Source organism: Zea mays, chromosome 2 (assembly GCF_902167145.1).
Source record: "Zea mays cultivar B73 chromosome 2, Zm-B73-REFERENCE-NAM-5.0, whole genome shotgun sequence".
Lineage (NCBI taxonomy): Eukaryota > Viridiplantae > Streptophyta > Magnoliopsida > Poales > Poaceae > Zea > Zea mays.
The window spans coordinates 3,929,677-3,957,225 of NC_050097.1; the positions used below are offsets into that span (position 1 = coordinate 3,929,677).

General features: G+C 51.1%; 1 protein-coding gene across 1 annotated transcript in view; it reads right to left on the reverse strand.

Moving 5' to 3' along the window:
- Positions 1 to 237: 237 nt before the first annotated feature.
- Positions 238 to 27,549, reverse strand: part of LOC103645808 (molybdopterin biosynthesis protein CNX1) — a 43,310-nt gene continuing 15,998 nt past the window's right edge. The window contains 2 exon segments of the mRNA XM_020549419.1: positions 238 to 736; positions 837 to 893. Of these exon segments, the coding sequence (XP_020405008.1) occupies positions 467 to 736; positions 837 to 893 (327 nt within the window). The 3' untranslated portion in view covers positions 238 to 466.

Below are 27,549 nucleotides of genomic sequence, written 5' to 3' on the forward strand. Positions count from 1 at the left end.
TCTAGCAGTATCAGGTTTTGGATGAAGCATTGAACGTATTTTTTCCCCTTTTTATATGTAAAAATAATCATACTTAGAATTTTATATTCTGGCTTTAAAAAAAATAAATTTATGAGTGTCTGACCTCGGGGGAGGGGTCAGCAGCGACCTGTTTTTTTTCAGAGGGAAGACTGTGAAAAGATAGAAACCGCGCGCAGCAAAATGTGAAAGCAAAACATCAATGGCCTGTCAACGACATATCAAGCTGGATTCCAGCATCTTCATATAACATACCAAATAACAGGATGAAAACTTCAACATCGAAATGGATGCAGGCATGCAATGGAAAACGGAGGGCACAGCTGCTACAGTCTCGTATTTGGTTCCATCTTGTTGGGTATCTCAGTTGATTAGTGACTTTTAAACCGTGTTCAGCAATTTATCTATAGTTTACCTAAAACATTATTTTTGCACTGTTTTATACTGTTTATAGAGTGAAGTCTGAATATAGATATAAGGATGAATAAGCTGTTGAAGTTAGTACTAGATCACACCAGCGCCCACGACAACTACCAATTGATGCGGCTCGGAAGCTCCGCTCCCACTGGTCCACAGGCGCCACTGCGGCATGTGGAGTGTGGCGAGGGTGCTTCTCCCTCTTGTCACCCTTGATCTGCTTCAGGGCGTGTTTGAGCGCCGGAAGGAGTGCTTCCAGGCACTCCGCCACAGCATTTGGGTTGCCAGGCATGTTGATGATCTGGAAATAAAATACAAACACTCATGATCAGCGATTAGGATGTCCAAATGCAAGAAATTTTCCGATACTTCCTTTTTCTTGTGTGAGTATTAGCACATACAAGAGTCGATCCTCTGATTCCAGCCGTGGCCCGGGATAGCATAGCAAATGGTGTAATCTGTGCCAGAAAAAACAGTTCAGGTCAAGTACAGATGATAAGATCTCATTACTGCACGTGGTGGGCGACGCCGAGAAGAACGGCGCGTCGCACTATGCAAGCTGTGGCGCGGATTTCGGACCGTTTCAGGCTCTGTAACAGAAGCTAAACGAATCATGCCATTGATGGAGGTGGCAGGCATGGAACTCGAACGCGAAAGAGCAACATGAAAAAGCAGAACGCGCAAGAGCTGCAACTACGTTTATGTCAATCAGCTCTACTGAAGGACGAATTAGTCTTGTCTAGCTTTGAAGCTATAGGTAGCCACAGCATCGTCAAATTCAAACTGCTTTCTCTGTCAGGGGGAGCAACAGCGGTTTCAAAGTGCTATAGTCGCCGTAGCTTTACATTTCACAACCCAATTCAGCGTCGCGAGCCTTGACTGCGTTTGCCCTTAGTTGACCGTCATCGTCCTTCAGTTCTGGTTGTCCTGCTGGATGTCCACTTCGCTTTCTCTTTTTTGCATTAATCTCTTCAATCTCTTGATCTATTAGTCCCATCAGCATCGTCAAATTCTTACTTGTGATCACCTTTCGGGAACTAACGCTATATTTCTGTGTAATCAAAACCAACAAGACATGAAATCATCAAGAACTCCTATATTTCCACAAAAACACTATCTGTGAAACTGACAGGATTTTACCTTTATATTCACATCTAGTTTTTTAACCACATTACATGGATCAGCACTATTTTGCTTAGATTTGATCAGCATATGTGTGAGTTTCATTCTGCATGCAACAATTTCGCTAGCTTTGATCTGAACCGAAAAAAAACATGAAACCTTCAAGAACTCCAAGTATTTTCGCAAAAAATGCAAAGAAATATTATCTAAGAAACTCACCTTATCATCTAACCGCAAATGTTTTCCATTCCATGCAATCATGTACAGTATTGTGAAAAAACCACAATCAATGCTTGTCAATAAAAAATGTAATCAGATGACATTTTGGAACTTGAAATAAAGTGTTACTAGTGAAAAGTGTGACTAGTGAAGCATCCATTCTTGTTGGACTGTTTAGGACATTTTACTCTGACCTTTTCAAAAGAATTAACATCAAATTTCATGCATTTATGTATCTTCAGTAATTCGATGAAATTAGCAAGCTGCAATATCAACAGGATGAAACTTGGCAAGTGTTAGCATGTCCTAAGCAAAGCAACTATACTTATAACAGGATGTAAAAGGCCTCATCAATGATTCTGCAGCGCAAAAATCTGATCCCAAAGAGTCAGGCCTCACCAATGATTCTGCAGCGCAGAAATCTGATCCCAAAGAGTCAAAATAGTTAATTTCCCTATGGAGAAAGTTTATACATACAAGTTGCCAATGACTGCCATCCAGAATCGGGAGCATAATCTGCATCAAATTAATAAAAAAAACACAAGCACGTGTACCAGATGATCAAATTAACACAAGCACATGTACCAGATCAAATTAATCAAGTCTATAACACAAAAAGCATGTACCATATCTCTTTTCTGGGTTTCCTCAAGAGTCTTCAGTAAACTATCTTTAACTTTAAAGTTGCAACCCTTTTTAACTTTCTCCTATTTTTCAAACACAGCAAAAACACTGTTAAATACCTATAAATATATGAAACAGAAAGAAAGGAGAGAAAGCATTTTTCCCATCTTACCAACAAGAAAGGACAGATATCATATTTAGAAATGGTAGAGGGTCTAGAAACAGTGTCAAAGAGGGCCCCAGAAATACTGTTGAAGTATTCGACGATGACACTCATCAATGTGTTACTCATATCACCAGCATGGTGCATTGATGTCAAAAATAAGCTGTAGTCAATCTGAGCATCTCCAATTTCCACAAGCAGATAGTCCTCTTTTCTGCTTATAATGATTAAACATGAAACTTGACTTTACTTTATGCTAAACGTAGTGTCCAAATCAATGTCCTTCTATTAAGCGAGTGGTTTAATTTATAATAATGTAACGTGATCGTTTCTCGACTGTCTTTTCCTCTCTCTCTTAACCATAGTTGCGAGCCCCGCGTGAAACGTCTGTTTATTTACTGCATTCTATTGTATGGTGTACTGTTGTTTTGTATTAAATGTGTGGATGTATGTATGTTTGCGCTCGCATAGAGAACGATCAGGTTCAGGAGCCTGAGGAACTCGCAGGAGAAGTCCCTGAGCAGCAGCTGGTTGGTGGGGGCAAGTGTCCCTTGACCTATCACGGTCCTATACATTATTTAATTCACCTCCCGCATTTCACATTTATGCCTAAGGATTGACTAGTTTTTTGTTATCCATGTCCTTGTTTACCTATTTGGGTTGGATTATTATTGTTTAGCTTTATGCTATTGCTCAACTCTAATCAATGAACATTGTCGGGGACCATAATTAGGGGTACCCTCAAGACGCCTAATTCTCAGCTGGTAACCCCCATCAGCATAAAGCTGCAAAGGGCTGATGGGTGCGATTAAGTCAGGGATCAGTCCACACGAGTGACTCGATCACGCCTCGCCCGAGCCTAGCCTCGGGCAAGGGCAGCCGACCCCGGGGGATTTCCGTCTCGCCCGAGGCCCCCCTTTAACGGCGGACACATCTCCGGCTCGCCCGAGGCCTTGCCTTCGCTAAGAAGCAACCCTGACTAAATCGCCGCACCGACCGACCGAGTCGCAGGGGCATTTAACGCAAAGGTGGCCTGACACCTTTATCCTGACGCGCGCCTCCCGGCAGAGCCGAAGTGACCGCCGTCACTTCGCCGCTCCACTGACCGGTCTGACAGAAGGATAGCGCCGCCTGCGCCACTCCGACTGCAGTGCCACTTGACAGAGTGAGACTGACAGACAGTCAGGCCTTGCCAAAGGCGCCATAGGAAACTCCGCTCCGCCCGACCCAGGTCTCGGACTCGGGCTAAGCCCCGGAAGACGGCGAACTCCGCTCCGCCCGACCCAGGGCTCGGACTCGGGCTAAGCCCCGGAAGACGGCGAACTCCGCTCCGCCCGACCCAGGGCTCGGACTCGGGCTAAGCCCCGGAAGACGGCGAACTCCGCTCCGCCCGACCCAGGGCTCGGACTCGGGCTAGGCCCCGGAAGACGGCGAACTCCGCTCCGCCCGACCCAGGGCTCGGACTCGGGCTAAGACCCGGAAGACGGCGAACTCCGCTCCGCCCGACCCAGGGCTCGGACTCGGGCTCACCCCCAGAAGACGACGAACTCCGCTTCGCCCGACCCCAGGGCTCGGACTCCGCCCTGGCCTCTGCCGAACGACCTCCGCCTCGCCCGACCCAGGGGCTCGGGCTCGGCCTCGGCCACGGAAGACAGACTCGACCCCGGCTTCGTAGGAGCCTCCACGTCGCCCGACCTAGGGCACAGGCCCGCCACGTCAACAGGAAGCGCCATCATCACCCTACCCCGAGCCGACTCGGGCCACAGAGAACAAGACCGGTGTCCCATCTGGCTGGCTCCGCCAGATAGGCAATGATGGCGCCCCGCGTGCCCTGTGACGACGGCGGCTCTCAGCTCCCTTACGGAAGCAGGGGGACGTCAGCAAGGACTCGACCGCTCCGACAGCTGTCCCTCCGCCAAGCTCCGTTGCTCCTCCGACAGCCACGACATCACGCCAGCAGGGTGCCAAGATCTCTCCGGCTGCCACATTGGCATGTACTTAGGGCGCTAGCTCTCCCTCCGCTAGACACGTAGCACTCTGCTACACCCCATTTGTACACCTGGATCCTCTCCTTGCGCCTATAAAAGGAAGGACCAGGGCCTTCTTAGAGAAGGTTGGCCGCGCGGGGACGAGGACGGGACAGGCGCTCTCTTGGGGCCGCTCGCTTCCCTCACCCGCGTGGACGCTTGTAACCCCCTACTGCAAGCGCACCCGACCTGGGCGCGGGACGAACACGAAGGCCGCGGGATTTCCACATCTCTCACGCCCGTCTCCGGCCACCTCGCTCTCCCCCCTTCGCGCTCGCCCACGCGCTCGACCCATCTGGGCTGGGGCACGCGACACACTCACTCGTCGGCTCAGGGACCCCCCGGTCTCGAAACACCGACAGTTGGCGCGCCAGGTAGGGGGATGCTGCGTGTTGACGAACAGCTTCCCGTCAAGCTCCAGATGGGCAGTCTCCAGCAACCTTTCCGGCCCGAGACGGTGCTCCGTTTCGGGAGTCTTGAGTTCATGTCCTTCGACGGCGGCTACAACATGATACTCCTTCCACCGCCGCGCGACAACGACAATGGCGGCCGACAACCCGCCCGCCGGCGGCGGAATCGGCGACATCTTCCCCGCGTGGTGGAAGAACAACATTCGAGCTCGCCCCGTCCTCTCCCCCGCCAACGGAGGAGGAGGCGGGGCAACCTAGGCCAAGCGGGAGGCCGCGCTTCGTCGGCTGTCGAGCGAATCGACGTCCCCAGCGCCCCAACGGGGGGCGCGTCAGGCGTCGACCTCGCATTCGAGACGAAGGCGAGCGCCGTCCCCCCGCGACACGCCAATCCTGAGCAAGTGGACGACGCCAGCACGCTCGCGGAGAGCTTGCAGGACGTCGCCCTCGTACCTGAGACGACGGTGCAACCAGTCCCCGACGCGACTATGCCGCTCCTCATCGACCAAAAGGTACTGACTGATTTCCATCTTACGTCATTTCGACTCGGCCTCAACCCGCCTAGCGACCTTGCCTTGGCGGGCGCTCTCGTTGAGGCGAGTGCAACCCCACTGGGGTTTCGTGTGTGGTCGCCTTGGGACCGGCTGACGGACGTCTCGACCTATGGGCCCTCTGGGTCCGAGGAAGATGACGATCCCAGCATCTGTTGGGATTTCTCCGGATTTGGCAACCCCAGTGCCATGCGGGACTTTATGACCGCATGTGACTACTGCCTTTCCGACTGTTCCGACGGTAGCCGCAGCCTCGACGACGAGGACTGCGGCCCAAGCCGCGAATGTTTCCACGTCGAGCTAGGGATCCCTCTGAAGGCAACCATCTCGGCATGCCGGGGGACGGAGATCTCCCTAGGCCGGTGCCTCGCGCTGACATCCCGCGGGAGCTAGCTGTGGTCCCCGTTCCGGCGGGGGGTCACGACCCACAGCTCGAGCAAGTCCGCGGGGCGCAGGCCAGGCTCGACGAGGGGGCAGGAGCGCTTGAGCCGATCCGCCGGGACGTCGGGCAGGTATGGGCGGGCCAACCCCCGGCCAGGGAAATACGTCACCTGCCCCAAGGTTTCCAGCACCGCGTTGCCAACGACGTCAGGGTCAGACCGCCACCCGCATCCAGTGGGGTCGGTCAGAACCTGGCTGCAGCAGCGATGCTCCTCCGCGCGATGCCGGAGCCATCAACCACCGAGGGTCGGCGAATCCAGGGAGAGCTCAAGAATCTCCTGGAAGGCGCCGCGGTCCGACGGGCCGAGAGCACTGCCTCCCGAAGGCAGGGATACCCCTCGGAACCTCATGCCGCGACTTCCCGATTCATGCGGGAAGCCTCGGTCTACACCGGGCGCACGCGCAACACCGCGCCTGCGGCCCCGGGCCACCTCGGCAGCGAGCATCATCGTCGCGACCGTCGGGCCCACCTCGACGAAAGGGTGCGCCGAGGCTACCACCCCAGGCGTGGGGGACGCTACGACAGCGGGGAGGATCGGAGTCCCTCGCCCGAACCACCCGGTCCGCAGGCCTTCAGTCGGGCCATCCGACGGGCGCCGTTCCCGACCCGGTTCCGACCCCCGACTACTATCACAAAGTACTCGGGGGAAACGAGACCGGAACTGTGGCTCGCGGACTACCGCCTGGCCTGCCAACTGGGTGGAACGGACGACGACAACCTCATCATCCGCAACCTCCCCCTGTTCCTCTCCGACACCGCTCGCGCCTGGTTGCAGCACCTGCCTCCGGGGCAGATCTCCAGCTGGGATGACTTGGTCCAAGCCTTCGCCGGCAATTTCCAGGGCACGTACGTGCGCCCCGGAAATTCCTGGGACCTCCGGAGCTGCCGGCAACAGCCGGGAGAGTCGCTCCGGGACTACATCCGGCGATTCTCGAAGCAGCGCACCGAGCTGCCCAACATCACCGACTCGGATGTCATCGGCGCGTTCCTTGCCGGCACCACCTGCCGCGACCTGGTGAGTAAGTTGGGTCGCAAGACCCCCACCAGGGCGAGTGAGCTGATGGACATCGCCACCAAGTTCGCCTCTGGCCAGGAGGCGGTCGAGGCCATCTTCCGAAAGGACAAGCAGCCCCAGGGCCGCCCATCGGAAGAGGCTCCCGAGGCGTCTACTCCGCGCGGCGCCAAGAAGAAAGACAAGAAGAAGTCGCAAGCGAAACGCGACGCCGCCGACGCGGACCTTGTCGCCGCCGCCGAGTACAAGAACCCTCGGAAGCCCCCGGAGGTGCTAACCTCTTCGACAAGATGCTCAAGGAGCCGTGCCCCTATCATCAGGGGCCCGTCAAGCACACCCTCGAGGAGTGCGTCATGCTTCGGCGCCACTTCCACAGAGCCGGGCCGCCCGCAGAGGGTGGCAGGGCCTGCGACGACGACAAGAAGGAAGATCACCAAGCAGGAGAGTACCCCGAGGTCCGCGACTGCTTCATGATCTACGGTGGGCATGCGGCGAATGCCTCGGCTCGGCACCGCAAGCAAGAGCGCCGGGAGGTCTGCTCGGTGAAGGTGGCGGTGCCAGTCTACCTAGACTGGTCCGACAAGCCCATCACCTTCGACCAAGCCGACCACCCCGACCACGTGCCGAGCCCGGGAAAGTACCCGCTCGTCGTCGACCCCGTCATCGGCGACGTCAGGCTCACCAAGGTCCTGATGGACGGGGGCAGCTGCCTCAACATCATCTACGCCGAGACTCTCAGGCTCCTGCGCGTCGATCTGTCCTCCGTCCGAGCAGGCGCTGCGCCCTTCCACGGGATCATCCCTGGGAAGCGCGTCCAGCCCCTCGGACGACTCGACCTTCCCGTCTGCTTCGGAACACCCTCCAACTTCCGAAGGGAGACCTTGACGTTCGAGGTGGTCGGGTTCCGAGGAACCTACCACGCCGTACTGGGGAGGCCATGCTACGCGAAGTTCATGGCCATCCCCAACTACACCTACCTGAAGCTCAAGATGCCGGGCCCCAACGGGGTCATCACTGTCGGCCCCACGTACAAACACGCGTTCGAATGCGACGTGGAGTGCGTGGAGTACGCCGCGGCCCTCGCCGAGTCCGAGGCCCTCATCGCCGACCTGGAGAACCTCTCCAAAGAGGTGCCAGACGTGAAGCGTCATGCCGGCAACTTCGAGCCAGCGGAGACGGCTAAGGCCGTCCCTCTCGACCCCAGTGGCGACGCCTCCAAGCAGGTCCGGATCGGTTCCGGGCTCGACCCCAAATAGGAAGCGGTGCTCGCCGACTTTCTCCGCGCAAACGCCGACGTCTTTGCGTGGAGTCCCTCGGACATGCCCGGCATACCAAGGGATGTCGCCGAACACTTGCTGAATATTCGGGCCGGAGCCCGACCCGTCAGGCAGCCTCTGCGCCTCAGTCGTCAAGGAAGGGTCGGCCTCGCCTCGGCAGAGCCCGACCCTCCCTCGGGGGCTAAAAAGGGGGAACCCCTCTGCGTCGAGATTGGGTGTACTTCTCCGCATCAAAAATCTTCGATCAAAAAGGGGCTTCTGCGTTCTCCCGGCTATGTCAGAAGCAGGGTCCCGAGGAAGCGAACGTGGGTGCATGTAAGTGGCGAGGCCGACTGAGCCGAGGAACTCCTATGCCTCCGGGTTAGGGACACCTCACTCATCACCTGCCACGAAAAATGACCCAACTCGGGAAGCCACCCTATTATTGACAAGCTGGGCCGGACACGCGAATTGAAAGAAAAGAGAGTACGACTTCATGCAAGAAAAACAAAGTGTTCAGGCCTCAGCGGCCGCGGTAAGACGCACATTCAACAGAAACCGTTCCAACAAAGAGTTAGGCGCCGCCTTGGGAAGGAGCCGCTCCTTCAGTTCCGTCCCCGCCGTCGGTAAGGTCCATCTCGGCTTCCGGCGACGGCGCAGGGGGAAGGATCTCCGCCTCAAAGGTGGTCGCCAGCGCCGCCCTTGGACCCGCGGCGACCGCATCGAGCCGCTGAACTTCCGCCAGGGCAGCTTCGTCCTCGTCAGGAAGACAATACCCCTCACTGACCCGTTCCAGATCCACGACGTAGTGGGAAGCTGAAAGGATCACGATGCCCAAGAGGGGGGTGAATTGGGCTTTTCTAAAAATCAACACTAATTAAAACCTAAGCAAGAGCTAAACAAGAGCCCAACTTCACCCCAACAACTAGCCCTAAGAATATAATACTAGAAATATAACAAAGCTAAGATAATACTTCAAATACTTGATAAACAAATACACAATGTAAAGTGCTTGAATTAAGTGCGGAATGTAAAGCAAAGTTTAGAAGACTCCTCCAATTTTTCCCGAGGTATCGAAGAGTCGGCACTCTCCACTAGTCCTCGTTGGAGCACCCGCGCAAGGGTATCGCTCCCCCTTGGTCCTCGCAAGAACCAAGTGCTCACTACGAGATGATCCTTTGCCACTCCGGCGCGGTGGATCCCTCGAGACCGCTTACAAACTTGAGTCGGGTCACCAACACGATCTTCACGGTGATCACCGAGCTCCCAACGCCACCAAGCCGTCTAGGTGATGCCGATCACCAAGAGTAACAAGCCATAGACTTTCACTTGACCAAGAGAAGCCTAATGCAAGTGGTGTGTGCTCTAGGTGGCTCTCACTAGCGCTAATGAGGAACAAGCGTGGATTATGATTCTCTAATCTCCTCACAAGGCTTTTGGTGCTTGCAATACTCTACCAAGGTGCTGGAATAAATGTGGAGTGCAAGACATTGAATATGGTGGGTGGAAGGGGTATAAATAGCCCTCACCCACCAACTAGCCGTTACAGGCAACTTGCTGCGCGATGGCGCACCGGACAGTCCGGTGCGCCAACGGTGCGCCACCGGTGCGCCAACGGTCACTTCCAACGGCTAGTTCTGACAGCTAGCCGTTGGACTCATGGCGCACCGGACAGTGAACAGTTCACTGTCCGGTGCACACCGGACAGTCCGGTGCGGTGTCCGGTGTGCCGCTAAAATTCATTTCCGAAGGCTGCGCTCTCGGGTTTCTGCGACTGGGAGAGTTCCTGCCGTGGACCAGCCTGGCCCACCTGGCAGAGGGTGCACCGGACAGTCCGGTGCACACCGGACAGTCCGGTGCCCCAAAGCCAGAAACTCTAAGTCTTGTTTTTCAGCTGATTTTCAAATCGGTTTTCGTTCTAACTTTTGTGTGAGTTCTAGAGTGACACCTAGCACTGTATATGAGTGATTGTGCACCAACACTACACTAGAACTCTCTTGGTCAAACTACTCATCGACAACCCCTCTTTATAGTACGGCTAAAAGAGAATAAAAGACCTAACTAAATCGCGAGTGTCCACATCTCCTGACACTCGGACTCTTTAGACCTTCACCTTTTGTTCCGTCGTTTTAGCCGTCGCTTCGAGTTCTTATCTCCGGGATTGTTTTCACCGTTGTAGTACTTCTACCTGTCATGCGACCTAACTTACCATTTGTCTCTGCAAAACACACGTTAGTCACATATAATAATACGTTGTCATTAATCACTAAAACCAACCAGGGGCCTAGATGCTTTCAATCTCCCCCTTTTTGGTGATTGATGACAACCCTACAAGTTTTGTGAGAGTAGTTTGTTTTGAAGATTCTGTCAATAGAAAGAATGGTTAGTTATACTCAGTAATCTTTGACAGAAAGAATGTGTACCATAATAATAAGAGTGAGCGCATACACATCATATAAAAGAGAAAGTAAATTAATGAAACAAGAGCTAGAAGACTGGTGATATGATATAAGGTGAAAACATAGTACACACAGTCAAACATACGCGACGAGAGTATATGACGAGTTTGTGAGCCAAAAACATAAAGCTAGTACAGAGAGTAGCAGGCACAAATATTACATCAAAAGGACACTGACTCTCTACTAACTCTCTAACTCCCCCTAGCTCTCACAACTCATATCTCTCCCCCTTTGGCGTCAAACACCAAAAGGGACCTAAACATCTGATGCAGGAGGAGGCGGCGGGGGCGCATCCGGTCGAGGTCGAGGTAGCAGAGCGAACGCCGACGGAGGGTCAGAGTCAGTCTCGGATCCAGGATCTGCGGTAGAAGCTGGAGCTGGTACTGACTCGGACGCAGGCAGCGCTGCAGGAGCTACCGGAACAGAAGCGGTCACAGAAACTGCCACAGCGGTAGTGGTAACAGCAGATGCTGGTGGCACTGGCGGCTGCGGGCAGATAGAGCTGAGAACCGGAGAAGTGAACGCCAAGGTGACCGGCCGGAGCGGAGAGGTGACAGCAGGGGGTGCAGACAAGATCGAATGCACCACTGGAGCGTGAAGCGAAGAAGGCGGAGCAGACTGAACTGGAGGTACTGAGATACCAGAATGCTGAAGCATGAGGGCCATGAATGCCCTATTCTCTGCCCTATCCTGAATAAGCTGCTGCTGAAGGCATCCTGCCTGTCCTGCATGTTCTGAAACATTGAGAGCATCCTCTCGGATATACGGGCCTGCTCGGCTGCCAGGTGAGCCTGCTGCTGAGTGAGAGTCTGGAGAATCGAAGCAAGAGCAGGGTCCATAGCCTGAGGAGTAGCAGGGGCAGCACTAGAGCTCCCAGCCTCATGATCATGTGAGCGAGGAGGCATAGGAGGCGGAGGCGGAGGAGGAATCCCAAAATCATCATCATCATCATCATCAGCTGCTGTACCCTGAGTGTCATACTGACGAAGAGCTGCATCCTCGGCCTGAGAGTCAAACACAGGAGCATAAGCTAGCACTGGAATCTCAGGAGCAGGACGGTAAGATCCAAACACAAGGCGTGAGGCCTCAAGGGTGCTCTGAAAACGAGGTGGCTGGATCAGCTGCGCAAAGATGTGGCATAAGTAGTGAGCATACGGCAGCTGTCGTCGAGCACGAATCCCATCCAGAACAGTGTCCTCAATCTCACAGATCAGAAAGTCAACAACATCAAACTCAGAGTGGGATACCAGGGCACCAAGGAGCCAAAGCTGAATATGAGTGGTGGCCTCCCTGTATCCCATCCTAGGCAGGAGTGTCCGTCTGACGAGCTCATACAAGTACTTCGCTGCCGTAGTGAAGTCTGCTGGAGAACGTCGCGACCCATCTGAAAAAGGCGGGCGGAACAGAGCCGCGACGTGAGCTGTCCCTGGAGCCACACCGCCGTGAGGGCGACGTGGAGGATCTGAAGTGCCGTAGCAGACACTGTGGAGGCGAGTAGTCGACTCAGGGAATCCAAAAAGCTGTCTGATCTGACTGGCAGTGATCGTGACATCCTCGCGCTCAAAGCGGAACCTCATCCAATGATGATCCGGGTCAATCCAAACAGAGGCATAGAAGACGCGGACCCACTCCTCAACATATCTGCCGCTGATAGTCAGAAAGGACAGAAGGCCTGGCAAATAGGTGAGATGCGCCTCAGACTCATCACCGGCTGCAAGCAAGAAGGCTGGAAGATCCAATAGGCGGTGAACTCGTAGCGCAATCTGAGCAGACATCTGAGCCCTGAAGAATGACTCCTGAATCCGAGTGCTGAAAAGAACTCCTGCTGCTGGGTCTCTCTGAGCTGGCAGCCAAGACTCCACGGGTACGTACCTGAACCGACGTACCCGGGCTGCAGTAGCACGCTGAAGATCAAAAAGACGAGGATCCGAAGCCAGAGGACGGACCTCAGTCTCATCACGCTCCCGGAAGCGCGGAGGAGGAACAGGAGGAGCTGAAGCGGGAGCGGGGGCAGGGGAAGCAGTGGAAGCTGGCGTAGTGCTGGTAGGGGGTATGGCAGTGGAGGTGGATGGAGCAATAGGAGGGACTGGGGCAGGCAGAGTGGGTGGCGGAGTGGAAGCGGAGGTGTGAGTGGAGGAGCGAGACCGGGAGGCGAGACGACGAGCACGGAAAGCAATCTGATCTGAAGGAACATCCGGCTGATCTCCAAGTGATGCCTGTGCAGCGGCTGCTGCAGCTGCTGCTGCTGCACGAGCCTCTCTGTCCGAACGCCGCTTCTTGCGGCCTTCCTGCTGCTCCAAAAAGACAGTCTTCCCCTTCACCTGCCTGAAGGGGCGACGAGGGTCCTCGTCATCGCCACCCCCTGATGCCGACGGATTCTTCGTGCGCGGCATCCTGAACTAAAGTCTGGAAAGGTCACACGAGAGGTGACGATCCAGGCAGGACGGGAGACGCCACACGGTCACACAAGGTCACTGAAATGACAGAAGAGGTGAGCACTTATTAGTCACATAGTCATAAGCATATGAAATGTGAATAAATACATACACAGAGAGATATGGCACGAGACAGGACGATCAAAAAGTCAAACGACGTGAAAACGACGTTGACAGACAAATAGTGACATAGGATGATTGGAATTTGAATTAAGGCACGAAACGATATGGGATTGAGCCGATACTTCACGAATAGGTTTATATAGGTCAATATGAGTGAAGTGTGTGCTTGGTTTGAATTTAGGCGAAGAAATAGGGTTTGGGGCACTCGGCTCGGAAACGATCGCTCAAAACGGGAATTTTGGTGAAATTTAAGCCTGAGATCTCGGATTGGCGTGAAATTTTGCAAGTAGGTTACTGGAAGTGTGGTGAAGGTGCCTGAAAAATTTGGGTTCAATTGGAGCAAGTTTGACTGGTTTGGGCATTTCACCGAACACTTGGTGGGCGGGGATTTAGGGTTTTAGGTATATGGCCATTTGAGGTGGGAATGCCCTCCCGAAGGAGCTAGGAACCTGGAAGGATGCTTAAGGCACACAGGGGAACACATTTCACAAAGGAATTCATCGGATTTCACAGAGATTGGAAGGATTTGCAAAAAGGGTGGAGTTCACTGCCTAAACGACAGAGAAAAGAGAGAGAGGGAGGACAGTGGGCTGCTCACCGAGGGGGAGCAGAGGGGGTGCGCAGGTTCACCGGAGATGGAGGCCGCCGGAGAGGGAGGCCGCCGGAGATGGAGGTCGACGGCGAGCGCTGGGAATCGCCAGAGAGCTTGAGGGCGCGGGCGCTGGCAGAGAAATGAGACAGAGCCCCTGGCTCGGTCGGGCTGGGGGCGATTTTTTAAAACGCGAGATGGGCACACCGGACAGTCTACAGTGCCTGTCCGGTGCACACCGGACAGCGCACAGTAGTTGTCCGGTGAACCACCGGACAGCGCACAGGAAAAGAGGAATTTTGCGCGCGGCTGCCGGTGCACCGGACATTGCACAGTGCAGTGTCCGGTGCACACCGGACTGTCCGGTGAGCCCAGACAGAGGGGAGTTTGGAAAATTTTGAATTTTTCTATCTAACTCCTAACCAAACCAAATCCCAACTTATAATCACACAAAAGAACACTTGTTGGGACAGGTATTGGCACCCTCATATACTTTTCAAAATATTTTGCCATAGGCTAGATAATTTTTAGAGAAAATAGGCAAATGGTGAAATTTGCATTTTGGTTTACACTAGGGGATTTCATGAGTGATTTGAGTTTTGAATACTCCCCCTAAGTGCAGTACCTCATGCATATTTCAAGAACCAACAATTGCATGAAAATAAGAATTTAAGTGCTTAAAAGCTTAAAAACTAAAACTTGTCAAGTTTGACCCGAGTTAAGATTTTTCACTCGCTTTATTGGCGGTTATCTCAACTAGGTTAGACAAGCCCTAGATGCAATACAAGGAATTTAAATATGCAATGCAAGCTTGACAACACCATTTGACATTTCACATAAAATTTCTGAGATCAAGAATATTTAGTTCATTCCTCAACATGCAAAAGCGGGTCTTATCAAGTGGCTTAGTGAAAATATCCGCTAATTGATCTTCCGACCTCACTCTTTCTAAAATGATATCTCCTTTAGCAACATGATCTCTAAGGAAGTGATGACGGATATCAATGTGCTTGGTGCGAGAGTGTTGTACAGGATTATTAGCAATTTTAACAGCACTCTCATTATCACACAACAAAGGTACTTTTTCTAGGACTACGCCATAGTCTAGAAGAGTTTGTTTCATATATAAAATCTGTGTGCAACAAGCACCTGCGCAATGTATTCCGCTTCGGCAGTTGACAAGGCAACACTATTTTGCTTTTTGGATGTCCATGAAACTAGTGATCTACCAAGCAGATGGCATCCCCCAGAAGTACTTTTCCTATCAATCTTGCAACCGGCATAATCCGAATCGGAATAGCCAATTAGATCAAAAGTAGCTCCTTTGGGATACCACAGACCAACGCTTGTGGTGTGCTTGAGATACCTAAGAATTCTCTTAACAGCGCGAAGATGAGCTTTCTTAGGATTAGATTGAAATCTAGCACACATGCAGACACTAAACATAATATCGTGCCTAGATGCGGTAAGGTATAATAAACTAACAATCATAGAACGGTAGAGAGTTTGATTAACCGGGTTACCTCTCTCATCTAAGTCGAGATGTCCATTTGTAGGCATGGGGGTCTTGATTGGTTTGCACTTCTCCATGTTGAATCTTTTCAACAAGTCTTTGGTATACTTCTCTTGTGAGAGAAAGTTACCATCTTTCATTTGCTTGACTTGAAAGCCGAGGAAGTATGTTAGCTCACCAATCATTGACATCTCGAACTCCTTCGACATCAACTCACCAAATTCCTTGCAATGACAGTCATTTGTCGAGCCAAAGATTATATCATCAACATATACTTGACAAATGAAAATATCACCGTTATGTTTCTTTGTGAAGAGAGTTGTGTCGACGGTCCCGATTTTGAAGCCCTTTTCGATGAGGAAGTCGCGAAGACGCTCGTACCAAGCCCTTGGAGCTTGCTTTAGCCCATAAAGCGCCTTGGACAACCTGTAAGCATGGTTAGGATATCTAGGGTCTTCAAATCCAGGCGGTTGCTCAAATATACAAGTTCATTTATGAAGCCATTTAAAAATGCACTTTTTACATCCATTTGATAAAGTTTTATATCATAACATGATGCATATGCAAGTAGGATACGGATGGCTTCCAGTCGAGCAACCGGTGCAAAGGTCTCTCCAAAATCTAAGCCTTCAACTTGAGAGAATCCCTTTGCGACAAGTCTTGCCTTGTTTCTTACAATCACACCTTGATCATCTTGTTTGTTTCTGAACACCCACTTTGTTCCAATGATTCTTGCATCTTGTGGGGGCTTCTCCAGGGTCCAAACTTCGTTACGGGTGAAGTTGTTAAGTTCTTCATACATGGCATTCACCCAGTCCGGATCCTGTAGCGCCTCATCTATACAAGTAGGCTCAACACAAGAAACAAAAGAGTGATGTTCAATAAAATTAGCATGTCTATGTGATCGAGTAATAACCCCTTGTGAAGGACTCCCGATGATTTGGTTTTGAGGATGAGCTTGAAGTAGTGATGAGTTTCTCCTGTCAACCACTTGGGAAGAAGATCCTGGAGCATCAACATCTCCGGCTTGTACCCTTGCTTGTTCATGAGAGACAAATGTATCTTCATTTGCATGCCTCTCATCTTTTTCATCTTGTGGTACATTTGATGAAGAAGGCCTGTCAATGACTTGCACCTCTTCTTTATCTTCTTTTGGTTTGATAGCTCCAATAGGCATGTTCTTCATTGCTTCCCTAAGTGGCTCATCACCTACATCATCAAGATTTTCAAGTGCTCCTTGGGAGCCATTAGTCTCATCAAATTCCACATCATATGTTTCTTCTACCATGCCAGTGGCATGGTTGAATACTCGATATGCTTTGGACTTTAATGAATAACCCAAAAGAAAACCAATATCACAACGTCTTTGAAACTTCCCTAGATGATGGCGTTTTTTGTAGATGTAGCATTTGCACCCAAACACCCGGAAGAAAGAGACGTCTGGCTTTTTCCCATTTAGCAGTTCATAAGGAGTCTTCGCAAGTAGCCGGTGAGGAAATAGCCTGTTTGATGCATAGCAAGCAGTGTTGACAGCTTCAGCCCAAAACCTCTCCGGTGTGTTATACTCATCAATCATTGTTCTTGCAAGAGTGATCAAGGTCCTATTTTTCCTTTCAACAACTCCATTTTGTTGAGGTGTATATGTGGCAGATACTTCATGCTTGATCCCAATTTCATCACAGTACTCATGAATGTTGGTGTTGTCAAATTCTTTGCCATTGTCACTTCTGATCTTCTTAATCTTGCAATCAAATTCATTTTGTGCTTTCTTGGCAAACTTCTTGAATATAGATGCAACTTCAGATTTGTCATGGAGAAAGAACACCCAAGTGTATCTTGAGAAGTCATCAACAATCACTAGACAGTAGAGGTTGCCACCGGCACTGACATAATTTGTAGGTCCAAATAAATCCATATGAAGTAGTTCCAGTGGCCTTAATGTTGACATGAAAGCTTTAGTGGGATGTGTATTAGCAACTTGCTTTCCAGCTTGACATGCACTGCATGGCTTGTTTTTTTCAAACACCACATCCTTTAATCCTCTAACCATATCTTTCTTTAATACCTTCTTGAGTGTGCTCATTCCAACATGTGCAAGCCTCCTATGCCAAAGCCATCCAAGAGAAGCTTTGGTGAAGAGGCAAGTTCTTAAGTCTGCATCTTCTGAAGTGAAATCCACTAAGTAGAGGTTGTTGTATCTAAAACCCTTGAATACCATTGATTCATCATCCATTTTTGTTACAATAACCTCTGATGGAGTGAATAAGCATTGAAGTCCAAGATCACAGAGTTGTCCCACTGATAATAAATTGAAGCTCAAAGGTGCAACTAAGAGAACATTTGATATTGATAAATCATTTGAGATTGCCACCTTGCCAAGTCCTTGTACTTTTCCTTTTGAGTTGTCTCCAAATGTGATTTTATCTTGACCATCAACATTCTCATCTAATGAGGTGAACATCCGTGGGTTGCCTGTCATATGTTGTGTGCATCCACTGTCAATAACCCAATGGCTCCCACCGGTCTTGTAGTTCACCTACATTCACAGACAATTCAAGCTTGAGTTTTGAGAGCCCTATATTGCATAGGACCAGTGACTCTCTCAATTAAGGACTTTGCCACCCAGATTTGTCTAGGTCTATTCTTATTTGGTGGACCTAGGAATGTAACCTTAATCTTTCCATTTGCAACCTTTCTTAGAACATAGTGAGCATTGAAGGCAAATGGTCTTGAGTGCTTAGGCAAGGGAGTTGGTGGTTTAGCTTTGCAGTTGTGGGCAAAATGACCTTCATTTCCACACTCAAAGCATTTGATAGGCTTGTGAGTCTGCATTGGCTTGTATTGAGTGATAGCTTTCTTTTGCACAAAAGCATTGTATCCAATACCACTCTTGTTATTTTTCATAACAGTGTTCATAAGCAGCTCATTTTGGAGGTATTGACCCTTGTTGAACTTTTGCACACTTGTTGCAAGATGTTCATTTTCACTTTTTAGTTTCTTGACCTCATTCTTAAGCCTTTGATTATCCACTGCCAACTCATTGTTGAAATCATTGTTCTCAATAGCAACTTTTCCTCTAGTAGTTGCATCAGTCAAGTAATTCTTCAATTTTTGGTTGTCTAAAGTCAGGACTTCAACTTTTTCAGTCAATTCAGCATGTAGACTAGTTTGCTCTTCTTGAATCAAATCATCACATGAGGTTGCTACATCAAGCTTAACAACAGGGTTAATAGCCTCATGTGTTTTGCAAGATAAAAGTTCATTTTCAACAAGAAAATTGTCATGATCAAATTTAATTTGAGTATAGTCTTCCTTGATCTTAACTAGTCTATTTTGCAACTCCCTATTAGCTTCATTTAATTTGTCATATTTTTCCTTAGCATCTTTTAGGGAGTTTGTGAGCTCATTTACAGTTGATGACATAGTTTTATTTTCTTCTTTTATTTCATCACTAGCCTTTATAACTATGTCATACTTGGTATTTAAAGATTCATTTTCATTTTTCAACCTATCACATTTAGCTTTTGACTTTCTAATGATTTGAGTATATTCTTTAAGTAAGTCAGCTAACTCATCATATGAAGGTGAAGCAAATTCTTCATCACTATCACTATCACTAGCATCATCAATATTAATATCATTTTGTACCTTTCGTTCACCCCTAGCCATAAGGCACAGGTGAGAAGTGGATGATGGCGATGGTGGTGGTGAAGAGAAGTCCCCGGCGATGGCCGCAACTTTTTCATCATCCTCTTCTTCACTTGAAGAAGATCCACTTGATGATTCGACGTCGGTGAGCCAGTCGCCAACAATATAAGCCTTTCCATTCTTCTTTTTGTGGAACCTCTTTTGCTTCCCATCCCTTCTTTTGAAGAATTTCTTTTCTTTCTTTTCATCATCGTTGTCATCTTCTTTCTTGCCCTTAAACTTGTTCTTCTTGGGCTTGTTGCATTGATGAGCAAGATGACCAAGCTCACCACAGTTGTAGCAGTCCATCTCAGAAATGGGCTTTCTTTTGTTGGAAAAGAACTTCTTCTTTCTTGAATCAAATTTGATGCCTTCTCTATTTAGCTTCTTCAACATCTTGGTGGTCTTCCTTACCATCAAGGCAATGTTTGCATCAAGGTCATCATCATTTGAGGATTCTTCCTCAACTTGTATTTTTGCTTTTCCTTTTCTTTCAAGATTTGCTTTGAGAGCCAAATCCTTTCTTTTGGAAGATGATTCTTCTTTGTTGATGTGCATGTACATTTCATGGGCATTGATCTTTCCCAAAATTTGTGTAGGTGTGGTAACTGAAAGATCCATTTGATGTAGCACAGTGACAATGTGTCCATATTTGTCTATTGGGAGGACACTGAGAATCTTCCTCACAACATCCGGTTGTGAGATTTGAGTAAGCCCCAATCCATTGACTTCCTCTGCAAGAATATTAAGTCGTGAGTACATAGCGTTTGCATTTTCATTAGTAAGCATTTCAAAAGAATTTAACTTTCGCATAGCTATGTGATATCTCTCCTCACGTTCACTTCTAGTTCCTTCGTGTAGAGCACAAATGTCCATCCACAAATCATGAGCATTTTTATGATTCCGAACTCTATTGAACACATCTTTGCAAAGGCCTCTAAAAAGGGTGTTTTTGGCCTTCGCATTCCATTTCTCATAATTGAACTCATCACCTACAAGATTTGTGGGATCTCTAGGTTGGGGAAACCCTTGTGTGGCGGCTTTATAGACACCAATGTCTATAGCCTCTAAGTATGCTTCCATACGAATTTTCCAATAAGGAAAATCGTCACCATCAAAAACGAGAGGAGGTCCATCCCCACCGGACATCGTAACTCTAGCTGTTAAGCTAATCTATGAGCAACAAGCCTCTGATACCAATTGAAAGGATCACGATGCCCAAGAGGGGGGTGAATTGGGCTTTTCTAAAAATCAACACTAATTAAAACCTAAGCAAGAGCTAAACAAGAGCCCAACTTCACCCCAACAACTAGCCCTAAGAATATAATACTAGAAATATAACAAAGCTAAGATAATACTTCAAATACTTGATAAACAAATACACAATGTAAAGTGCTTGAATTAAGTGCGGAATGTAAAGCAAAGTTTAGAAGACTCCTCCAATTTTTCCCGAGGTATCGAAGAGTCGGCACTCTCCACTAGTCCTCGTTGGAGCACCCGCGCAAGGGTATCGCTCCCCCTTGGTCCTCGCAAGAACCAAGTGCTCACTACGAGATGATCCTTTGCCACTCCGGCGCGGTGGATCCCTCGAGACCGCTTACAAACTTGAGTCGGGTCACCAACACGATCTTCACGGTGATCACCGAGCTCCCAACGCCACCAAGCCGTCTAGGTGATGCCGATCACCAAGAGTAACAAGCCATAGACTTTCACTTGACCAAGAGAAGCCTAATGCAAGTGGTGTGTGCTGTAGGTGGCTCTCACTAGCGCTAATGAGGAACAAGCGTGGATTATGATTCTCTAATCTCCTCACAAGGCTTTTGGTGCTTGCAATACTCTACCAAGGTGCTGGAATAAATGTGGAGTGCAAGACATTGAATATGGTGGGTGGAAGGGGTATAAATAGCCCTCACCCACCAACTAGCCGTTACAGGCAACTTGCTGCGCGATGGCGCACCGGACAGTCCGGTGCGCCACCGGTGCGCCAACGGTGTGCCACCGGTGCGCCAACGGTCACTTCCAACGGCTAGTTCTGACAGCTAGCCGTTGGACTCATGGCGCACCGGACAGTGAACAGTTCATTGTCCGGTGCACACCGGACAGTCCGGTGCGGTGTCCGGTGTGCCGCTAAAATTCATTTCCGAAGGCTGCGCTCTCGGGTTTCTGCTACTGGGAGAGTTCCTGCCGTGGACCAGCCTGGCCCACCTGGCAGAGGGTGCACCGGACAGTCCGGTGCACACCGGACAGTCCGGTGCCCCAAAGCCAGAAACTCTAAGTCTTGTTTTTCAGCTGATTTTCAAATCGGTTTTCGTTCTAACTTTTGTGTGAGTTCTAGAGTGACACCTAGCACTGTATATGAGTGATTGTGCACCAACACTACACTAGAACTCTCTTGGTCAAACTACTCATCGACAACCCCTCTTTATAGTACGGCTAAAAGAGAATAAAAGACCTAACTAAATCGCGAGTGTCCACATCTCCTGACACTCGGACTCTTTAGACCTTCACCTTTTGTTCCGTCGTTTTAGCCGTCGCTTCGAGTTCTTATCTCCGGGATTGTTTTCACCGTTGTAGTACTTCTACCTGTCATGCGACCTAACTTACCATTTGTCTCTGCAAAACACACGTTAGTCACATATAATAATACGTTGTCATTAATCACTAAAACCAACCAGGGGCCTAGATGCTTTCAGAAGCGAGCACGGCGAAGGCCCGCCTGACGCTGTGGTGTAGCGCCTCGCGGACTCTGCCGCGCGCGTAATCACCCAAGGCTTGAAGGCGGCTTTGAGGGGAGCTTCCTGAAGGGACGTCGCCGGAGCCAAGGATCCGATAAACATCTGAGACGGCCTCGGACATGGCCGCGAGGTCAGCCTCCCTCTGCTCGGCAGCTCTGGCAAGCGCCTCGGCGAGCGCCTTGGCGGACTCGTCAAGGGCGGACTCGAGCTCTGCGAACAACCAGAAGAAAGACCTCAAGCACAAGCAGAGGAAACCGACAAAAACAAGAACCAGGGACGGCCAAGGCGTACCTCCGGCTCGGGCACGCTGCTCCGAGGCCGCGACCTGGGCTGCGGCTAGGTCGGCCACGAGGGTCTCAGCCCGGCTTTCGGCCTCGGCAGCCCGGCCCCGAGATTGGTCCCGCTCCTCGACGACCTGGACGAACTCCGACCGCTGCCGTTGCGCCTCCGCGCGCGCTGCTGCCGCCTCGGCTCTCAGGTCAGCGCAGAGCAACTGGAGGTCCGCTACCTTGGCATCCTGCTGAGAAAGGCGTGCGGTAGCCCCGGCGAGCGAGGTCCTCAGGGATCGCAGCGAGCCCCAGACATCGACCTCGCGGCGGATGAATGACGACTTGGCGGCGCTCCGGTCCGTCAGATCCTGGGGGAAGGAAACAGGGCGTCACGACGAACGTCTCGCTCACATAGAGGAAAAGGTATGCCTGAAACCGCTACCTGGAGAATTTTGGGGACGTCCCTGCAGAAAACCTCCAGCGACGACCGGAGCGACCCCACCGTTGCTTCAGCACGCTCGCGGAGCTCATCCCAGGACTGGTCCTCCTGTTCATCGTCAAGAACGAAGACAGGGTCCGAGGCCTCGCGGGTCCGGAATCGGAGCAACTGGCGCCGGGCCTCGGGGCTCCGCCGCACAGCGATGAGGCTGCCGCCCGGCTGGACGAATCGCGTGTCCACGCCCACCTCTTCCGAGGCACTGGGCGCCGACGCATCAGCCATCCCGACGCTGGAGGCAACCAGTCGCTCTCCGACTGGGACGGCGGCGACTTCGGTAGCGGCAGGCGCCAGCATGGCCGGCACGACAGGCGGGCTCGGAGCCACGTCGGCGTCAGCCGCCTCCCCTATCACGATGGCCGCCTCGGCAGAAGAGCCAACCTCGGGAACCCGCTCCCCGGAGACAGGCGACGCCCGAGCCCCCTGCGGTGGAGCGCCCTGCGAAAGGGTCGGCTGAACGACAAGGCCCGGGGCGGCGCTGGCCGCGCAGTCCGGCACCGTCTTAAGGGCCTTCCGGGGTGCCAGGTCGGTCTGGCCATGGCTTCGCTTGCTAGGTAAAAAAAAAGAAAGAGAGAAAAGGAAAATCACAGCCGAGACATACGAATGGGAAGCCAAGACGAAGACATTCCGAGATACTCACCCACTTCGGGCCATGATCCATCGCGCCTGGGGGGAGGTTTCTTGGATCCCGGCTCCCGAAACAGCCGCCGAGGTCCGCTTCGCCGGCAACTTCGGCGCCACCCTTGCTTTGGACGCCCGGGGAGCAGATTGCCCGGGCGCGGTCGCGATGACTTGAGGGTCACCCCCACGCGCTGCCGGTACGAGCGGCGGCCCCTGGGGAGCATACGCCCTGACCTGGCCCTCCGGAGCCACCTCAGCTCCTCCGGCCGAGGGGTCAGGTGACCTCTCGGGTCGCCCCCGTGCCTCGGGCCGGGACCCCGACGCCCCAACTCCGAGGACTGACAGTGTCGGCCCGCTCGGGGGCTGGCTCGGCGGCTCCTGGCCACACCCCAAGCCGGGGCTGAGGCCGAGACGGGCGGCCATGTCGTCCTCCTCATCATCATCGTCGTCATCGTCGTCGTCGGGCGTCTCCGGCGACGGCTCCCTCGGGAGTCCTTCCCTCTCCTGCTGGCGACGGCGCCTCTCCAAGGCGTCCCGAGCCCGCCTCCGCTCACGGGCCCGGGCCTTCTCCGTGTCTTTCTTCTTCTTCTTCTCCTCCGCGGCGACCCGCCGCGCTGCTCGGTCCACCGCGTCCTCCGGGACCCGTGGCAGCGAGGGCTTGTGCCACCCCACCTCCTAAAGAAGGGGAGAAAGAAACCCGGTCATAAGAACCAGGAGCAACCCGATGTATGAAGAAGGAAGGAGCGAACACTCACCAGAGTTACGCACCCCTGGTCGGGGCTCCGATACCAATTGATAGTAGCCTAGAGGGGGGTGAATAGGGCGAAACTGAAATTTACAAAGTTAATCACAACTACAAGCCGGGTTAGCGTTAGAAATATAATCAATTCTGCAAGAGAGGGCGCAAAACAAATCGCAAACAAATGAAGAGTGTGACACGTGGATTTGTTTTACCGAGGTTCGGTTTTGCAAACCTACTCTTCGTTGAGGTGGTCACAAAGACCGGGTCTCTTTCAACCCTTTCCCTCTCTCAAATGGTCCCTCGGACCGAGTGAGCTTTCTCTTCTCAATCACTTGGAACACAAAGTTCCTACAAGGACCACCACAAGATTGGTGTCTCTTGCCTCAATTACAAATGAGTTTAATCGCAATAAGGAATCAAGAAAGAAGAAAGCAATCCAAGCGCAAGAGCTCGAAAGAACAAAAGCAAATCTCTCTCACTAGTCACTAAAGCTTTGTGTGGAATTTGGGAGAGGATTTGATCTCTTGAGTGTGTCTAGAATTGAATGTCTAGCTCTTGTAAGTGGTTGGAAGTGTGAAAACTTGGATGCAATGAATGGTGGGTGGTTGGGGGTATTTATAGCCCCAACCACCAAACTAGCCGTTTGGTGGAGCTGACTGTCGTATGGTGCACCGGACATGTCCGGTGCGCCAGCCACGTCACCAAAGCCGTTGGGTTCCGAACGTTGGAGCTCTGACTGTTGGGCCCGCCTAGATGTCCGGTGGCGCACCGGACATGTACTGTACAGTGTCCGGTGCGCCAGTATGGGCATGCCTGACTTCTGCGCGCGCTGGCGCGCATTCAATGCGCTGCAGGTAGCCGTTGGCGCCGAAATATCCGTTGCTTCGATGTCACACCGGACAGTCCGGTGTACACCGGACATGTCCGGTGAATTATAGCGGACTAGCCGTTGTGAATTCCCGAAGTCGGCGAGTTCCTGAGGCGCCGTTCCTTTGTGAAATATCCGTTGCTCCGACTCCGAGTGACCACCCTCTGTCGCCGTCTCCCGTGGACGATCGTTCGTGAGGCTAGCAGGAAATTCGTTGGTACAAAGATGAAATTCATTTCTGAAACAGAAATTTCGTTCTTGTACTAGAAATCATAAACCTCTCGTAGAAATGTACAAGTCCACGGGAGTAGATGAACCGACACCGCGCACAGGAAAAAAGCTGCAGGGAGGAAGAAGACGAATGTAGGTTCTAAGAGAGCCGGGGTAACACCAGAGGTCACAAATAGCACTTTGAAACTACTGTTGAGATATAAAGATTGTGGCGCTTTCAGACCGCTGTTATGGTCTGGCATAAGCAGCACTTTGAAACAAATGCAGTAATGTTGGTGAGGTAAGACCATTTTAGCGCTTTCAAAATGTTGCAGTGACGTATGACGACCATAGCGCTTTCAGAAAACTGACATGGTCTGCGGCACAAGAAGCACTTTGAAACAGTTGTGATAGTCTTGGTGAGGTATGACGAGGGTGGTCGTTTCAAACTGTTTGGATGGTCTTTGGGCATAAACAACACTTTGAAACTGTTGTGCTACTTTTGGTGAGGTAAGACCATCATAGCGCTTTTAAAAGCCCAGGTGGTCTGGGGAACAAACAGCATTTTCAAACTGTTGTGGTAGTTTTGGTGAGGTAAAAACGCTCTAGCTCTTTAAAACTACTGGGTTGGGTTTGGGAACAAACAACAGTTTGAAACAGCTGGAGTATTCTTGGTTACGTTTCGGGCAAAAGCAACACTTTGAAACCGCTGGAATAGTCTTGCTGGGGTATGACGACCGTAGCGCTTTCAAAGTAGCACTTTGAACGCAACTATTCCAGCGATTTCAAAGTTTTGCTTTTGCCCGAGACGTAACCAAGAATACTCCGGCTGTTTCAAACTGTTGTTTGTTCCCCAATCCCAACCCAGCAGTTTCAAAGAGCTAGAGCGTTTTTTACCTCACCAAAACTACCACAGCAGTTTGAAAATGTTGTTTGTTCTCCAGACCACCTGGGCATTTTAAAAGTGTTATGATGGTTTTACCTCACCAACATTACTGCAGTTGTTTTAAAGTGCTGCTTATGCCCAGACCATAGCAGCGATATGAAAGCGCCAGTCTTTATATCTCACCAGTAGTTTCAAAGTGTTGTTTGTGCCCTCTGTTGTTACCCGACTCTCTGAGAACCTACATTCGTCTTCTTCCTCCCTGCTGCTTTTTTCCTGCGCGCAGTGTCGGTTCATCTACTCTGTCGGCCGCCGACTGATTAGGGTTGTCTTTGTGAAATAAAAATATGGTTAACATTTTCCCATAATTAATTTTAGATTTTTTCCACGGAGGTTCCAGATCGTGAGGGGACGGCAGCTTACCGGATGGGGCAAGGGCCGCGGCCGGGAGCGTGATGATGTGATTGAAGGCGGTCATCGCCGCGAGGTTGTACGCCTCCTTGAGTGTCTTCTTCCCTTCATCTCGGGTACTGAACGTCTCGCCATTCACGACGACAGTGGCGCAGAAGAGGGGCGCGTGGGGAAGACCCTCTCGGGTAAAGTCGTACAACGACAGCGCCCATCGCCGCTTCTGGCACAGCTCCTGCAGCCGCGACTTGTACATTTTTGCGAGAGGTTTAGGGTTTCTAGCAAAAGAACGAAATTTTTGTTTCAGAAACGAATTTCATCTTTGTACCAACGAATTTCCTGCTAGCCTCACGAAGGATCGTCCACGGGAGACGGCGACGAAGGGTGGTCACTCGGAGTCGGAGGGTGGTCACTTGGAGTCGAAGTTTCTCCCAGTCCCATCGCAGCAACCATCACCCCCTCCGACTCCGAGTGACCACCCTCCGTCGTCGTCTCCCGTGGACGATCGTTCGTGAGGCTAGCAGGAAATTCGTTGGTATAAAGATGAAATTCGTTTCTGAAACAGAAATTTCGTTCTTATACTAGAAACTCTAAACCTCTCGCAGAAATGTACAAGTCGCGGCTGCAGGAGTTGTGCCAGAAGCGGCGATGGGCGCTGCCGTTGTACGACTTTACCCGAGAGGGTCCTCCCCACGCGCCCCTCTTCCGCGCCACTGTCGTCTTGAATGGCGAGACGTTCAATACCCGGGATGAAGAGAAGAAGACACTCAAGGAGGTGTACAATCTCGCGACGATGATCGCCTTCAACCACATCATCACGCTCTCGGCCGCGGCGCTTGCCCCATCCGGTAAGCTGTCGTCCCCTCACGATCTGGAACCTCCGTGGGGAAAATCTAAAATTAATTATGGGAAAATGTTAACCATATTTCCCTTTCACAAAGGCAACCCGACAACCCTAACCGGTCCGCGGCCGACGGAGTAGATGAACCGACACCGCGCATAGGAAAAAAGCTGCAGGGAGGAAGAAGACGAATGTAGGTTCTCAGAGAGCTGGGGTAACACCAGAGGGCACAAATAGCACTTTGAAACTACTGGTGAGATATAAATATTGTGGCGTTTTCAGACCGCTGCTATGGTCTGGCATAAGGAGCACTTTGAAACAATTGCAGTAATGTTGGTGAGGTAAGACCATTTTAGCGCTTTCAAAATGCTGCGGTGACGTATGACGACCATAGCGCTTTCAGAAAACTGAC